The following is a 17,235-nucleotide window of genomic DNA, read 5'->3' as shown; positions in this document are numbered from 1 at the left end:
CATTCCGTGCATAGATGTGCCACGCAATGGTAGGCCTCAGGCCTCAGGCCCGAGGCCTACTCTTAAAAAAATTATATATATATATATATATATATATATATATATATATATATATATATATAATTTAGAGTAAAGAGAGCCTACTGTCAGCTGTCCAGCAGTCCAAATATTATTACATTAAATTTCAGAATGGTAGGCCTGAGGCCTACCATACCAGGCCTCAGGCTTGAGGCCTACCATTGCGTGGCACATCTATGCACGGAATGTCTATGTTCACATAGCCTGGTTAATAAACCAGACTGAATCAGCCGTTGGCAAAAAAAAATTGCCTACCGGCGGATTTCGGTCTGGAGAGGCTCAATTGTACGCCCATTTTCTACACACGAGAACGTGTGCGCCCAATAGGGACACGGTATGCAATATGGGCGGGCTTTGGTACAGTGACGTTCAATGCTTGAGACCTTTGACTGACAGTAGCTCTGACCAATTGCGTCAAAGAGAAAATGTTTCCCTGGAAATGAAATCCAAGCTGAGCCTCCCCAGACTAATATCCCGCGGATCCGTGCGATATTAGTCTGGTTTATTAACCAGGCTAATGTTCACAGGCTTCTGTGTGTGGCCTAGAGGAGCAACTGAGCATGTGCAACACCACTTCTGACTTACACCAAGGTGTGAGGTGTCCTTTGGGAAACCGGGCCACAGTGGTGCCACAATATTCCCATTCAATACAATACGAATAGATGTACTTTTCAGTCAACAAAGTAATCTATTCTAAAACACCCTGAAGTACTACAAGTACTGCCACTTTTGACTCAAAGATGACAGTTACGGCTTGCTGGGAATGGGATAGATCCAGTGCAGTCTGTAGCTGTTGACATGACCTTGACAACGGTTACAGTTGTGAGAGGTAAACATCTCACTAGATTTGAAAGTAAGCCACACATTTGACATTGCTCCTCATACTGTTTCCGAAGGGACCAGTACAATGCAATCATATCAAGGCACCATCATAATTGCTATTAGCTAATGCTGTGGCTGGCATTTGAAAGATCATAAAATCAATCCAACTGACCAAAAACAAATAATTCAGATGAGTCGAGGAACACTTACTTGTTTAACGTGAGGTCCAGGACAAATCTGGAACCAAAGGCCTCTAATTGAAAACTGGCTTGGGCAAGGTGGACTGCCTGTAGGAAAGACAAAGTAAGTTGCTGTTTAAATGACTGTTTTAGCTTCAACGAATCAACGCAATATAATTCTAGGAAATGTGGAGACCATAAACTTGTTGCTTTATAATAATACCCTAATTTCAGCACACAGAACAGCGTAGTATAATTGAGAACAACACTATACAAAAGTAATAAAGTGGTGTTGACGTGTGGTGAAGGCCTTGAGCCAGGTCCAAACGTATGACACCTCGAATACACAGCATGCACGTTATCCTACAAAGCCACTGGGCACCCAAATGCCCCTGCCGTTGATATGCCCACATTGCCAACAAATACATTTCTCATCAAAGCTCCAGTGCCTGTCCTGTGTCCTATCTGACATTGTTCAGCTGCCACGCCACGGTATCCATCACACATTTATAATGCCTTACCTGGCCCTGTGTGGCTTGGTTCTGAGCCCGCGTGTCTAGGTCATGGTAGGTGCTCTCTGAATCTTCGTTAAGGTAGTAAATGAGTCGAGAGGGGTAGGTGATCACATGCTCTACTGCATGGTGTGTTGTGTTGTCAGTGGCAGGTGCTGCAGTTGCCTGTTGCTCCGACAGTGCTGGCACTGCGTCCCTCTCAACCTTGTTCTCTACTTCTGGAGATACTGCAAGAGAACCACCACCACATAAAACGGACATTGTGCCAACTATACATACTTACTATGCACAATTGCACATCCTGTGCTAGTGATCCTACACAGTAAAATCGTCAGTGTTCATTTAACTCTGAAAGTGTACACATGAATGACCCTATGGACCTGTAAGGGTAAAGATGCGTAAGGGTACAGACAGTACATCTTTACTCCAGTAAATGATTGAACACTGATGTGTATAGGAAGTATATAGTACGGTATGTACATTTGGCAGAATGTCAGTTTTTCAATGATGAGAATGAATTGGTGGGCTATGGCTTCCTTCCAATTCACGAGGATGCACTTAGTGCATCCTCGTGAATGAACCCTACTGAAATAGGGTTCAGTTGTTGGTATGTAGCATGTAGCATGTTGTACTCTGTCATATTGATAATATGGTAGTGCACTGCTAAGCTTTGATTAATGCTAGATTTAGATCAAGATCTTGCTATGTGTGGAGCATACAAAATGTAATGTTACATAAACAGCCCCATCAAAACGGGTTTCCAAATGTATGTATCACTAACAATTGCAACATGAGTTAGGTGATGTCAGTATCGAAGCTACATTGTTATCGAATGTTTATTGACAAAGGAGTAAACCTGCACTATGCAGTATAATACATAGCATGTTCATTAGGTCATTTCTGTATTACAATCCAACCTTAAGGCAATATCAGCTGATTAATATAATGCCCATCACTAACGAGCATCCCATTGACCTTAAGTAGTAATGTAATTAAAACTATTGCAAATGCAAATAATTTCTTATAAACTGAACGAAAGATATGCTGAGTTACTGTAGTCTGCCCCCATGCACCATTACTTTAAGGACTCAGCATATTGGAGAAACCGTTCCCCTTCAGAAAATAATGCGACGCTATATCCTCGTATAGTCCTCTCGTCTGTTATACGGTGAAACAAATAAAGTTTAAAATATGTCAGTCATCAAATCAAATGAAATTGCATGGCTAGGATAAGCGTAATACATACCAGATGACGCTATTGATAGATGAAGAAGCCAAGGCGAAAGGATGCTCACGAGCAAATTTGCCAGAAATATCAAATGCATGATTCATATTTGATATCTAAAATATTTCTATATCAACACATCAACGCAGTGAATAGCTCTCCGCCCATTATTGCGGAGGAAGTGCCGTGCACGGGGAAATCTTCATGGATCCAGGCACCCAGGATTCTGCAGCAGCGGGTGGGGGACGAATAGAAGGCGGTGGCCAGTTACTGGAAACGAGCAGACTCCTCCTTGACGCGCACAAAGATGTCCTCCCTCCCTGCGATGCGTTCAGCAGAGGCGCATGCACAGGAAGTACACGATGCAGGTGACACCATGGATGTGTGACACTATCTATGGCCCATATGGGTGACACTGCGCGCGGTGGCACTAGCCTTTGTCAACCATAAATAAGACAAAAATTGAGATGTCAGACAGTAACACAATCAATTCGTTGTTACGTAGGCCTATGGGAAAAAAATATTATCATTATTATTATTATTATTATTGTTGTATAAGCCCTGGCCTATAAGTTATTCATTTGATAAAACATGTCCATATGACCAATGACAAATTTATATCAGCATCCTGACCTGGAGTGCTGAATCAATGTGGTGGAAACATGGCTTCCCAGCATATGCCTCATGCAGGGCACACGCACACGCACATGTATTATTTATTGTTGTGTTATCTGTTATTTATTGTGTTCTTTACATTATGAAATCCATATCCGGTAGGCCTACGTGTTCATTGTGATGGGTGTTGTTGTGTTTTGTGTCATTTAGCCATTTATTTTTATTATGAAAACCATGATGGGCCCTTTTCTATTGCTCCAAGTGTTGGATCCAAATTATTGCGAGAGCTACAAACCTGCTTACTATCAGAAGTTCCCAAGTTGAAGAAGAAAAAAAAAATCCTCCAGTCTCCAAATACATGCATAATCAGTTTGGACCTGCTGGGGACAGGAGCATAGATATGCCTGCAGACCGACTATCTGGGCTCAGAGACTGTTATTCCTTCAGCATCACAAGGGGGCAGAGCTGACCTGCATGGCCATTCAGCTTGGCACTACATAAGCTCAGCTGAAGTGGGGACCACAAAGCCAGCCTCACCAGGCAGCCATCCAAAGTGCTAAACCACTCATTGAGGGCCGAGGGTCCATATAGCTGGGCTCAACTTTACATCCAGTTTCCAGTACCAACACCACCACCACCCCACGGCCCATCAGAGGAAACCCCTAGAAGCTGTGTGGGAACTCCTCCAGTGGAGCAGTATGGGTCTCTCCCCATACACAGACTACAGCTGCAGTGGATACTGGAACAGTTACTCGACATAATTGCTTCCTGCAATGAAGAGCTGAGTGCAGAGTCTGCAGACTCAAACATGAGATTGATACCAGGGATGCTTACCTCATCTGCTTCTGCCCCTACTGTCATTGGCCAAAACAAATGCAGCCACCAAGCAAAAGATCCAAGAGTTGGAAGCAGCAGGCATCATTGATGCTTCCAGTCTTTGTCTTTTCAGAAAAAGGGCAATAGCTGGTGGTTCTGTGTGGAATATAGACAGCTTAACGCTGTGTCTATATCATACCTGCTGCAAAGAATAACAGTTTAAGTCCAAATCTTATTCTGACCATGCACTCAACCACATAATAGTGTCTAGTTGATTCTTCGGGTATACTTGCAAATATGTTTTAAAACACTGACATTTTACAGATTCACAATATTTTGGCCGTTGTTGGTCATAATGTCCTGTATCTGTACAATGCCTTTGTTTTAAAATAAACTAAACACTGCTCCAGCTGTGTACGGACTTTTCTTCTTTTGTATCTTCATCAAAAATTGGTTTTCTGAGCTCAATTGCACGCAAAAAACCTGAACTTTTAACATTCAGTAGATTTTCTGTGGTCTGGGGTTTTCTGGCTCAAACAAGTGCTCTGATTGTCGACGGTGATGTAAGAGTCCACAAAATCCCATATATGACATTACAATTTGCCAGCAGATGTCACTGTTGAGGCCTGTTTGCCTGTTTTCATTGAAGCTCAAAAGGCTTCAGAACACAGAGAGAAAACTCGAAAAACGAAATTAATGCATGAAACATTTAATGTGACAAGCACAATTGGTTAATGGTATTTTACTCCTGTGTATGGTGACTGTGTAGGCTATTATGGAAGTGACAACAGTTATTTAGTCTGCTAAATGCTGAAATTGTAAATTGCTTAATAGGGAATGTGTCTATTAGTGCTGGTTGTCTCTTCCTGGTTGTCTCTTCCTGAACATTAGCCAAGACTGTCTGGCACAACCGACACACGCACGCACACACTCACGCACACACATGCACATGCATGCACACGCACGCACTCACGCACTCTCGTGCACACACACAGACAAACAGAGAGAGAGAGAGAGAGCAACGCCTCGGGCTGAATATACTGTACTGTATATACACAGAAGAGGGATGAGATAGTCATTTTGGGCTGCTGGACATGTGGGATGTTTAGATAAGGCTATCAGAGTATCTGATGAAGCAAGAGGGAGTAAGTAAACAGTGTGCACATGGATGAACCAAAACATTTGTTTGTAAACTATGGAAAAACTGTTAGTACTCGATAGGGCTGTGATCAACCAGTTGTTCCTTGTTTTTAATTTAGGGTGGGGTTTGTTGGCACAGGGTTTAAAATGCTAGAGGATGATTCATGCAGGGGATCCCCTTGCTGTAAGGTTGGTGTAGGCCCTATACCTTAAGTGGACAACAGTATTCTGTGTTTGTGTGCTTGTTCTCCTTTGTTATATGGTATTGTATTGTATGAGTTGTTGGTTTTACTGTGTGATGGTTATTGGTGGTTTTAGTAGGCTATCTGTTTGGTTTTAAAGCAGCTTTTCAAGCTGTGCTTGTGACCTCTCCTTTAAATATAAAGTCCTTGGTTTCTTTTCTGTGTGTAAGCGATTCCCAAACCAGTTGTCCTCAAAACCCTGCCTGTGAATGACTGAGATGTGCATGGAGTGGGCTGACACGTGAGGCCATCTGCTGCTAGTGGCAGTGTGATACTGCCTGGTGTCATCTTGTTCTGTGCAAATTGTGATTTCGGTTGAACAACCACGTGGTCCCTTAAGAGTCTTCATCTAACTAAGGGCAGAACAAGATGACACCAAAGGTACTTCGACAAGTTCTGAAGCACACAGATAATATATATATACAGTATTGGACAATGGGCACATAATATTACCAGAAGATACAAGGACAAGAACAGAATAAAACCTGGTGAGGTGACACAAGGTTAAGAACAGAATGGATAGGAATAGAACGTGCATCTCGTATCATTGTGCACAGACATCAGTCTCTGATAAAGCAGTTGATGGTCATTGTATCACGGGGGTGTCAACTATGCTTACGTAGATGAGTGATTCACCACATGTGTGTACTGGCCTGGTCAAACAGATAAAGTTCATAAATCATGACAGTTCCCTCTTTGTTTAAAAATACCATCATGAGAGCTAGGTTTAGGCATTGATTGATTGATTGATTACTAGCAGTTTGCTAATAGGCTTTGACTATTTACACGGGCCATGTGTCCGAATTGAAGCCCCCTGTAAGTGCTGTTTTGAAGGTGAGTAGTACAGTAGGCGTTCCACATTTTTGAGACATGCAGCTGCTGTATACATCTCCTTACAACAGAGGTTTACTGGATTTTGCCGTTAGTGTTAAATAACACCATGAATCCGCCATTACTCTTTTCATGTCATGCACCTGTGATGCCCCACACATATGAATAGAATATGCCTGCCTGCCTGCCTGCCCTAGAGGGTGTTCGCACACCACAAGGGGTGCACGCACACGCACCACAGTTTGGGAACCCCTGATGTATAACATCACCTTGGCCAGTACCTTATGATGGGGGAAAGTAGACCCTTTAAGCAGTTACCATTACTTTTATGAGTGTGCAGCCGGGCTGTGCCAAAGCAAGGTCACGGAGTGACAGAGCGATTCCTATATAGCGTCTGAGAGCAGAGTGACACGTCAGAATTCTCCAGGACAGACTAACCCTCTGGCCTGCGCTTCGAGGGGGCCCCACCGATCTGCGGACTGATATGATCGAATCTGAATTCGTGATGTAACAGGTCGTATTTGCTTTCATATATGTCTTTGCTGTTCATATGTATATCACATGACCATTCAATTTGGGATAATTGTGGGCAATCAATAAATGCCAAGAGATAACCCTCTCACAGGATGGCGCATCACTTACCAGACATTAATTGTCACCCTTGTTTTTATACATGAAACAATTTTGGTGTCCTCTTCCCAGGCCCTCAGAATGTACTGATGGAGTTGGAGTCCTTGTACACAGGTACCCTCCCTCCTTCAGTTCGGCAGGGTTGTTGTCAATGCCAGGGGACTTGGTGGCTGGCTGAAGTCATGGATTGGGGGACGTTCCGGCTCCAAAATGATGTGATCTGCAGAAGAATGTTGGTTGAGGAGGGCATCAAACCGTTCAGCCCCTTCTCAACAGGATCTGGACCATCTGCTGTTTTCAGGGGTGTGACAGTTTTTGGGGCCATAATATGCTTTTTATGGAGTTGTAGAAGTTGTGCATGTGCTTTTTATCTGCATACATTTGTATTTCCTGAGCCCCCCCCCCACACACACACACACGGACACGGACACGCGCACATGTATTATTTTTCAGATTTTCACGATTTTGTTGTTTGTTTTTGTACACAACATATTTACATTTCAAACATGTATTTATTTGAGCTTGAATCAAAATAATAATAAAAAATCGAATAAACCTACCGGTAGACTAATTCACATTCAAGTCCGAGCTACTCCATCATCATAGTGGGGTTCCGTCTCCATGTTAAATTTAGTTGTAATTTACAACTCATGTAAAAGTTTCACTTTCAGTACTAATTTGAAGGTGAGGGTCTATAGAACCATTTTGGTTCGAGTGGTAATCACCAAAATAAAATAATTGGCCTATAGGGGGCGTAGTCACGTGCCAACCCCCATCAGCCGTACCAAAATTGTAAACTGTTGTAACTTTTGATTAAATTATCCAATCTGAACATATGATATATGTATGGATTCACAATCAGGAGTAGCAGTTGGTACTTAAACATTATTACACATATAATATTTGTTTCCACCCAGTATTGGTGTATATCCACAAAAATAGCAGGAAAAACGAGCTAAAAACTAGTAGTGGGGTCCCTAGACAGACCGTCATTTACAACTCAACAAAAGTTTAACTTTCACTTCTAATTTGTAGATAATGACCTATAGAACAAATTTAGTTCGAGTGGCAAGTCTACAAATTAAAGAAATATATATTTTTGCCAAATTTCCAAAATGGCCAAAATCGGAATTATGTTTATTTGAAAAAATGTCTTAATTTTCTTATATTGCTGTTTTTTCTTAGTTTTTCTTGCTATATCAAGTCAATCCTGTGTGAGGAATCAACTGGATTTCAAATATTAATGTTTTGAATAATCTGATATAGAAACAAAATAAAGATGGCTGCCAATGTACATTGAATTACTACATTACGCCTAACTTCTATCCTGTTGAACCTAGAATGGTGATGTTGGTGCCTATGCCTATGTTATCATGAATGACTAATTGTATAAAAACAAAATACATATAATAGGACAATATATAATATTTCACACAAATGAGACAATGCAGTACATATGGGGAACTAAAGTTAGATATTGGAATATAATACACCACTCCTGTGTTATATTTGTTTATTTTATTTTATTAGTTATACTATGTACTGCCACTATAGGGGGCAGAGTAGCAGGTGTGTCTTAATTGTTCAGACTTGGTAGCTTGTTAGTTATAAGACTAAGCATACTGCAGAAGAGCATGAGCTGCACTGATTGCTCTCTTGTGGTATTGATATTTTGAAGCTAAGCAAAAAAGTTAAACATGTCATGAAGGATCCTAAAGTGTTTTTTATGAATATGGATAGTCATGGAGTGCCACAATACGGTCTTCTCCTAGCGCAACTGCCTTGTCGTTTATCTCTTGGGTGAGTTCTACCTTCTGGAATGAATGGTCTGCTGCATATATGTTTCTTCACCACAAAAGAGACATTTATTATGATTAACAGGTGCACCAGTCCGGCATTATCTTCTTGCCAATGCCACAGCACCTCCAGAATGCCTTTTTTTGCTGTTGCCCTATACAGATGCGGACAAGTTGTATGGCAGAATGCACGATTTAGCTTCATGGATTCTGCATCTGGAAGTTCTACGTCTGGGTGGGGAGAAGCGTCAATTGCTCTGAATTGACTTGCAAGGCCTATGATGTCTGTGTAGGCTCCTTCTCTATGACTGGCAACTGGATTTTCAAGAGGGCAAACAAGTCTTTCCTCAGTTTGCTTTTGGCACAAAATGCACAACTGCCATTTCGTTGTCCCAGCCATAACAGACAAATACTTTATCCAGGTTTAGTTTTCTGTTAGGGTCATATCATGAAAAAATATAGAAAATATTATATTACTATATTATTATATAACTTTTGTATTTAACAGTTTGCCTCAACATATTAATACAAGAAAACAGTCAGCAGTGCATATAGTTACATTCACATTTACCATTGTAATAATAATAATGAAAATAATGAAAACACAATTTCTTCCTCAGCATAATTGCTATACTGTAGCTAGCCTTTATTTTTAGCCTGTGCTATAGCTACAGGCTACTTTGGTTAATGCTAGCTCATACTATTGGGATGTAGTAGGCTACTTTGGCCACTTATCCCACATGACTATCCATATTCATAAAGTCATGAGTCATGACATGTTTAACTTTTTTGCGTATACCTTCAAAATATCAATACCACAAGAGAGCAATCAGTGTAGCTCATGCTCTTCTGCAGTATGCTTAAGGCCAATTCATAGTCTGGATTTTCGGTGGTAAGGTGACCACCGCTTTGGTGGTGAGCTGACCACCGGAGCTGAAATAACGTTGAGCGGTGGTGAGTAAAAACAGAGAGAAGGGCTGGAGCGGTGGCGGTGGTTTGCTCTTCACCGCGGCTCGTGACGTCATGTTGTAGTTCGGCCTTTAGCCTTTAGTTATAAGACTAAAGGCTCATACATAGATTTTCGGTGGTGGGGTGACCACCGAACTACAACATGACGTCACGAGCCGCGGTGAAGAGCAAACCACCGCCACCGCTCCAGCCCTTCTCTCTGTTTTTACTCACCACCGCTCAACGTTATTTCAGCTCCGGTGGTCAGCTCACCACCGGAGCGGTGGTCACCTCATCACCGAAAATCCAGACTATGAATAGGCCTTAACAAGCTACCAAGTCTGAACAATTAAAGGCTCATACATAGTCTGGATTTACGGTGGTGGGGTGACCACCGAACTACAACATGACGTCACGAGCCGCGGTGAAGAGCAAACCACCGCCACCGCTCCAGCCCTTATCTCTGTTTTTACTCACCACTGCTCAACGTTATTTCAGCTCCGGTGGTCAGCTCACCACCGGAGCGGTGGTCACCTTACCACCGAAAATCCAGACTATATGAATAGGCCTTAAGAGTGACACACCTGCTACTCTGCCCCCTAAAGTGGCAGTACATAGTATAACTAACTAAAATAAAATAAACAAATATAACACAGGAGTGGTGTATTATATTCCAATATCTAACTTTAGTTCCCCACATATGTACTGCATTGTCTCATTTGTGTGAAATATTATATATTGTCCTATTATATATGTATTTTGTTTTTATACAATTAGTCATTCATGATAACATACAGTTATTCTAGGTTCAACAGGATAGAAGTTAGGCGTAATGTAGTAATTCAATGTACATTGGCAGCCATCTTTATTTTGTTTCTATATCAGATTATTCAAAACATTAATATTTGAAATCCAGTTGATTCCTCACACAGGATTAACTTGATATAGCAAGAAAAACAAAGAAAAAACAGCAATATAAGAAAATTATATTATTTTTTTTCAAATAAACATAATTCCGATTTTGGCCATTTTGGAAATTTGGCAAAAATATATATTTATTTTAATTTGTAGACTTGCCACTCGAACTAAAATTGTTCTATAGGTCATTATCTACAAATTAGAAGTGAAAGTTAAACTTTTGTTGAGTTGTAAATGACGGTCTGTCTAGGGACCCCACTACTAGTTTTTAGCTCGTTTTTCCTGCTATTTTTGTGGATATACACCAATACTGGGTGGAAACAAATATTATATGTGTAATAAGGTTTAAGTACCAAATGCTACTCCTGATTGTGAATCCATACATATATCATATGTTCAGATTGGATAATTTAATCAAAAGTTACAACAGTTTACATATTTTGGTAGGGCTGATGGGGTTGGCACCTATAGGCCAATTATTTTATTTTGGTGATTGCCACTCGAACCAAAATGGTTCTATAGACCCTCACCTTCAAATTAGTACTGAAAGTGAAACTAAATTTAACATGGAGACGGAACCCCACTATCACAATTAAAGTCGAATTTCTGAAGCAATAATGGGAACCGAGAGGATTTGTATTTTAGGCTGCGTGTGCCGTGTGGGAAGGGCTTTTGTGAGGAAATGGGGCCACGTCGACAAAATCTCAGCAGTAAACCTAGTTTACACTTTATCGGTTGTGATATTCAGGGATATTTGGACGTTTAGAGCTCAGGCACTGCTTATGATGGCAAGGCTCCCCACTGAATGAATGCTGGCTTCATTCCAGAGGAGGAGGCGGGGGAGGAGGGGGGGGGGGGGGGGGCTTAACACGTTCCAGACGCGACGCGTCAACCAGGCGGCAGGCGCGCCCACTGCATCCCAACTCACGAAGGATATTAGGATGGACCAGAAGAAAGATAAACTATAAAGTGTAAACACGTAACACGGCTAGGGAACTCATGAACAGCTGCGCACCATAATTTAGTTTGGAACTGAGGAAACTCGAGAACTCGATCAGTAAGCTACAGCAAAACAAAAACACCCTGGTTTAGCTATACCGGTAGCCTACAAGTTTGCCATCTTCTCAAGGGAGCGAACTAGCGAAGTCTATCTTTGAACCTGAACTCACAAAATAAAATCACGGCTGTTTAAAGGTAAGCAAAGCGACGAATACGCTTTTCTCTTCTTAAAACTGTGTTAGCTATTTGAACTTTTATGTCCTCGTGCTTGACTTTTTAAGGCTGCCTATCCTGTTGTAATTAATTTATTAGGATACAGCAATTATATATTACCGATCCTGCCTTGTGGCTGATAATTATAGCCTATTTGGTTTATGAATTGTTAGTTTATCCCCGAAAATATTGAAATCTAATTTGACTTTTGGGATAGCCTACATAAATCGGTGTGATGGAATTTTGGAAACAAGACCGCAAGGACTTTTATCGGTGTTATCCTTTTGGACTACCGGTCCAGTAGGCTACTCTGTAGTCTGTACCATTTACATTTCTGCCAATTCAATCAATCAATCAAAGTCCAAAAACGTATACAGTTATAGTTACTGCACTTTAGCTTTGTCAGTAAGGCAGAGGTCTAGATTCTAAAATATATATCTATATCTTTAAGGATTTTGTAACTGTCATTCTCATTGAGGAGCCTAGAGTGCTTGGCATGGCAGACACTATAGTCCACATATCCAGAGAAAAACATATTGTGTTGATTCAACCTATAGCCTATTTAGGTTTTGTCATAAGTTGTGAGTTGCTGGCATATAGACATCATATGACTGCCTTTCCCCCCATATTTGGTGTGAGTAATGGTCTTGAGTAATGGTCTTGAGTAATATGTTTCTTTTCCCTTTTTGCTTCCTTTATGATGCATTCCTGTTCTGTTCTTTAACTATATAGAAGTGTCTATTTGTACGTCTCTAAATGTTTTGATGAATTGAACATGGTGGACCCTCTTGTAAACAATGTAATGCGTGTAATGCTTAATTGGGTCGTCCACTCACAGTTAACAGTCTTTGTATGGAGTTTGTGCTTGAAATGTACTGTAATTCTGCAAACTGTTAATAAATATTTCAATCAATCAATCAATCAATCAATTGTGAGTTTACTTCTGCTTGGATTATCTAAGTAAAATTGTTCAACACTCCTTTCATTCTTTGAAGAATGCAGGTTTAAAGTATAGGCATACACCCCAGGTGGCAGGCACACATAGGGTGTAGGCACAACGTTGTCAACAACTCAACATGCTGGCTGCTGACATTGTGTTCCAGAGTTACGACACACCCGTTCCCGACCTTATATTCGCACTGGAGGAACTCACATAAGGACGAACAACTGCAGGAGCTTTAAGGAGAACAGCACAGCGGAGACAAAAGCGGTGTGAGGTGAGAACTAAAATAATAAATTAATATAAATTGTGACAAACTTTGACTGAGGGGCTGCCATTGGATTTTTTGGAATTTTCGTTTTCATATGAAAGCAGGGAATCATAGCTTCAAATTGACATGTTGGTTGTTCAGTTTGACCCACCAGTTTTGGAGATATGGCTTATAGAGTAAGGTCTTGCAGAAAACAGGCTTGAAAGGTTCACTTCTGTAATATTATAGCCTACACCTAGCTACATGTTTAAGCATGTATTTCATATTTACATGTCAATTTCAGCTCTGATATTTATTTCAGACATGCTCTAGTATGTGAAGAGTCTGCCTGTGCTATTAACTCATTTTGAAAAAAATGAGTGAAAAGCTGGAGTTTGCGCCATGGCAGTCCCTCAGTCAAATCTGGTCACTAATGGAGTCCGAGTTACTGACCAATAATTAGATTACAGTATCCATCATAATATATTATATAGCCACACTAATTAAAAACAGGTATTGGTGATCTTGCATTTATCGTGCCATTTTGTTGCTCAGTGTTTTTATTATTCTCAAAGACATAGAATTATTGCAGGGGGGAAAAAAGTTAATAACTTGACAGTTACAGATTGATAATAAATGTTGATGTCTCTTTACCCATCATTTCCCTCTATACCAGCAGTTATCAGCCACCTGGAGTATTGCGGTGGTGCTTACCAGCAGAAACACATTGCCCCTTCCCTGAAATGTGGGGTTTTTCCCACTCTTTGTTGGTGTTGTCAGTGTTTGTTTTGGTAGGGATGTACAGGGAGAAGGTGTCAGGGCAATGTGTTTCTGCAGATAAACATCACCACAGGTAGGCTATAGTCGCTAGACTCAAGGAATGATGATGGGGAAAATTAATATATTGTTTTTTTATGTAAACACAGGCCAAAGTTGCATACTATGTCACATTGTATTACAATTTGTACATGAAGATCTTTCCAGGAATCTTATCGTAGTGTTTTCTTTCTCACAGACAGAGTCTGACAAAGGTCTGTCAACAATGGCTGATGATGACTATGGAAACTACAGCTATGAAGATTACTCTGAGTATGGAGACCTTGACGAAGTTGGAGTAGACAAACAGAGAGAAACTATGCACATCATATCAGTAGTAATTTATAGCATTTCCTTTGTCCTTGGCCTGGTTGGAAATGGAATTGTTATTTGGGTGACGGCATTTAAAACCAAACGAACTGTGAACAGCACATGGTTGCTCAACTTTGCAATAGCAGACTTTGTATTTGTGCTTTTTTTACCCTTCTCCATAGATTACGTTCTTAGAGACTTCCACTGGTCCTTTGGTTTGGTGATGTGTAAGCTCAACTCATTTGTGTCTGTGATGAATATGTATGCCAGCGTGCTCTTCCTCACAGTGCTCAGTATAGACAGGTATGTATCATTGGTCCATCTCAATTGGTCTCAGCAGTGTCGTACTGTTCAGAGAGCCTGGATTGCATGTGGTTGTGTATGGGGGCTATCTGCTATCCTGAGCTGTCCTACTCTGGCCTTTCGGGACGTCATGCACTTACACGATAGGGTGGTTTGCTTCAACAACTTCCATGCACATGATGGACATGCAGCAGCAGTGAGACACATTATAATGGTGGTTGTCCGTACCACCATTGGGTTCCTCTTGCCCTTTAGTGCTATATGCATAACTGCCATACTGCTGGCAGTGAAAGTGAATCAGTCTCGCGGTTCTGTTCGTCTATCCAGCTTCTCCAGAACAGTGTCTGCTGTCATTCTGGCCTTCTTTTTATGTTGGGCACCCTTCCATACCTTTAGCTTGATGGAGCTTTCCATGCATTCCTCATTGCACTTACACAATGTGCTGAAAACTGGCTTTCCACTTGCCACCAGTTTAGCCTTTTTCAATAGCTGCATTAACCCCCTCCTTTACATGCTCCTGGGCAAGAAAGTTCGCTGCATACTGAAGCGCGCATTCCTGGACCTAAGTAAGAGGTCACTGAGAGAGCTTAGCCAATCGATCTCTGCAACTGAGACCGTGTCTGTGCCAGAGACAGAATGTCCACCAGAGGAGCCTGTTGAGTCATCAGCTCTGTGACTATACTTTCTCTGTAGATTTCACAAATTATAGATTTTCATAACCCAAGTGGTCTACAGTACATGACAGCACGGTTTAAACATAATCATAACTGTTCTACTACTACTGTCATGTATATTATGTTAGTCGTGACTTTCATTATTGCACTCTTTTGAACCAAAGGGAATTTTAATATTGCTGTGATTTTGTATCAAATGCAATGCAAAGTACCTGTTGCAGTTTTCTTCATATTATCATATTGTTTTAGAGACAGGCTGCTAGACACATGTTTACAGAGGTTTAGAAGAGATGTTTAGAAGTTTATAATTATTTCAGAGTTGTGTAAACATTTTATTCTAATATATTGCATATAACCTACTTAAATGTAGGCCCTATACTTGATTTATATACTATATTGATGTCATATACTTTCATAAATGTAAAGGCATTAGAATGGCTAGAATGTTTTAGTCATAAGGGAAGTTAATTTCTTAAGCTTTTGTAAGATGAAAATCAATTGTGTTATGTATGCAGGACTTTTAGATTAATTTCCTACAGCATTCCTGAAGGTCTGCATGCAAACAACTATTTCCAATTTCCTTCCTGATGAATGGTATGCAGCGTCAGTAGTTGGAGAAACATGACACTTATATAATATATTAATATATTATATATAAACTGCAAAAGCATTTCAGAAATTTGTGTTTGATAGATTTAAATGGCGACCGATTTGTAGGGAACATGCATTAGTGGGATGTCAGCGCAGCTGCATGAGTATGTGGGTTGCGCCCATGAAAAAACTTCTCTGCCAATGCCAAACAGCTTTAACCCATTTTTGGGCGGGAACCCCTTTTGGTGTTAGCATTATGTTATGCTTTATACCTATTGAAAAATAGCAGATTTACAAGCTCATAGCGCGCTATGAGCTTGTAAATCTGCTATTTTTGGAAAACGACTGACATAGAAACATAGCTTTTTCAGAAAACTGTCAGGATGTAGAAGACATTTTTAGAATCTGATCTCAGGTCAAAATGGGTTAAACACTATACTTGATTGACCGTGGTCCTTCAGGGCTCTACTAGTGACTCTACATGAAATATCTTCACTGAAATTAGCTGATTGACAAGCTGTGTCACATTGCAACGTGTTGCAATGTCTGAGGATGTCGATCTGCTTTTTTCTGCAAACCTTTCCCCTGAATACAGACGCTGCTGGGTTTAGGTAGCCATCTACATTTTTATTCCACTGTTTAATTAAATAAAATTACAATAACCACAAATAATTATTTAAGGGACCATCTTAATTTCGATACCATGCATTTTATGTTTGATCAGGAATGTATAGTGGAATTTTCGGAGAATAATTTTTTGGGTAGGAATATGTGTAGTGATTTTGGTTTATTCCAAACCCATATGCACGTGCATGAGATTGAGGACACTGCAGGAATGCATTAGAATTGTATTGATTATTATGTCATACATTGCCATTCCATAATTTAAAGTAAAATTGTACACATTTTATTTCATTGCTGTTTTATTTCACACGGTTTAGGGGTCATCAACATGTCCGTATACAAATGGGTCCATGACAAGACTTGTCCCTGTCGGTAGTGCTGTCGCCTCACAGCATGAAGGTCCTGGGTTCGATTCCCGCTGGGTGCTGGGTGCGTGTCCTCTCCTCCCCGAGGCAGGGTTGGCGAAAGGGCCTTTCTGTGTGGAGTTTGCATGTTGTCCCCGTGTCCTCTAGGGTAGGTAACCTCACAAAAACATGCAGTAATCTAAAACTCTAAAACTACCTGGCAAGCCGGGGCGCCTGATGGAGGGGAAAAATACTTGTCCATGTCGTGGCATTTTTTATGTTAAATATTGAAATAATTAGTTTGAATTATTTTGCTGACTGGTAAAGTGTCGGGATGATATGCTCATTAATATGTCAGGTGAGGATGCAAGAGATAATATAGTTCAACTGTGATAATTATACAATATAAAGTATCAT

General features: G+C 40.6%; 2 protein-coding genes across 4 annotated transcripts in view; one reads left to right on the top strand and one right to left on the bottom strand.

Moving 5' to 3' along the window:
• The window catches only part of adam23b (ADAM metallopeptidase domain 23b), a 30,711-nt gene extending 27,651 nt beyond the window's left edge, over positions 1-3,060 (bottom strand). Inside the window, exons 1-3 of the mRNA XM_083776217.1 lie at positions 2,838-3,060; positions 1,601-1,818; positions 1,111-1,187 (exon numbers count right to left, since the gene is read on the bottom strand). Coding sequence (XP_083632343.1) covers positions 1,111-1,187; positions 1,601-1,818; positions 2,838-2,916 — 374 coding nt within the window. The 5' untranslated portion in view covers positions 2,917-3,060. The remainder of the gene's footprint in view (positions 1-1,110; positions 1,188-1,600; positions 1,819-2,837) is intronic.
• Positions 3,061-11,644: 8,584 nt separating this feature from the next.
• Positions 11,645-16,882, top strand: cmklr2 (chemerin chemokine-like receptor 2). 3 transcript variants are annotated; one of them, XM_083776243.1, is made up of 3 exons: positions 11,645-11,946; positions 12,960-13,181; positions 14,174-16,882. In XM_083776243.1, exon 3 carries the CDS (start codon positions 14,197-14,199, stop codon positions 15,259-15,261), a length of 1,065 nt encoding a protein of 354 aa, XP_083632369.1. In that variant the 5' UTR covers positions 11,645-11,946; positions 12,960-13,181; positions 14,174-14,196; the 3' UTR covers positions 15,262-16,882. The 3 variants fall into 3 exon arrangements, with proteins under 3 accessions (XP_083632369.1, XP_083632367.1, XP_083632368.1); XM_083776241.1 differs by having other exon boundaries at positions 13,068-13,181; positions 14,170-16,881; XM_083776242.1 differs by having other exon boundaries at positions 14,170-16,881.
• The last annotated feature ends 353 nt before the right edge of the window (positions 16,883-17,235 follow it).

The sequence above is a fragment of the Protomyctophum parallelum genome, assembly GCF_964188405.1.
Source record: "Protomyctophum parallelum genome assembly, chromosome: 11".
Taxonomy (NCBI): domain Eukaryota; kingdom Metazoa; phylum Chordata; class Actinopteri; order Myctophiformes; family Myctophidae; genus Protomyctophum; species Protomyctophum parallelum.
The sequence above is the reverse complement of the archived record's forward strand: the minus strand, read 5'-3'. Positions and strand labels throughout refer to the sequence as shown.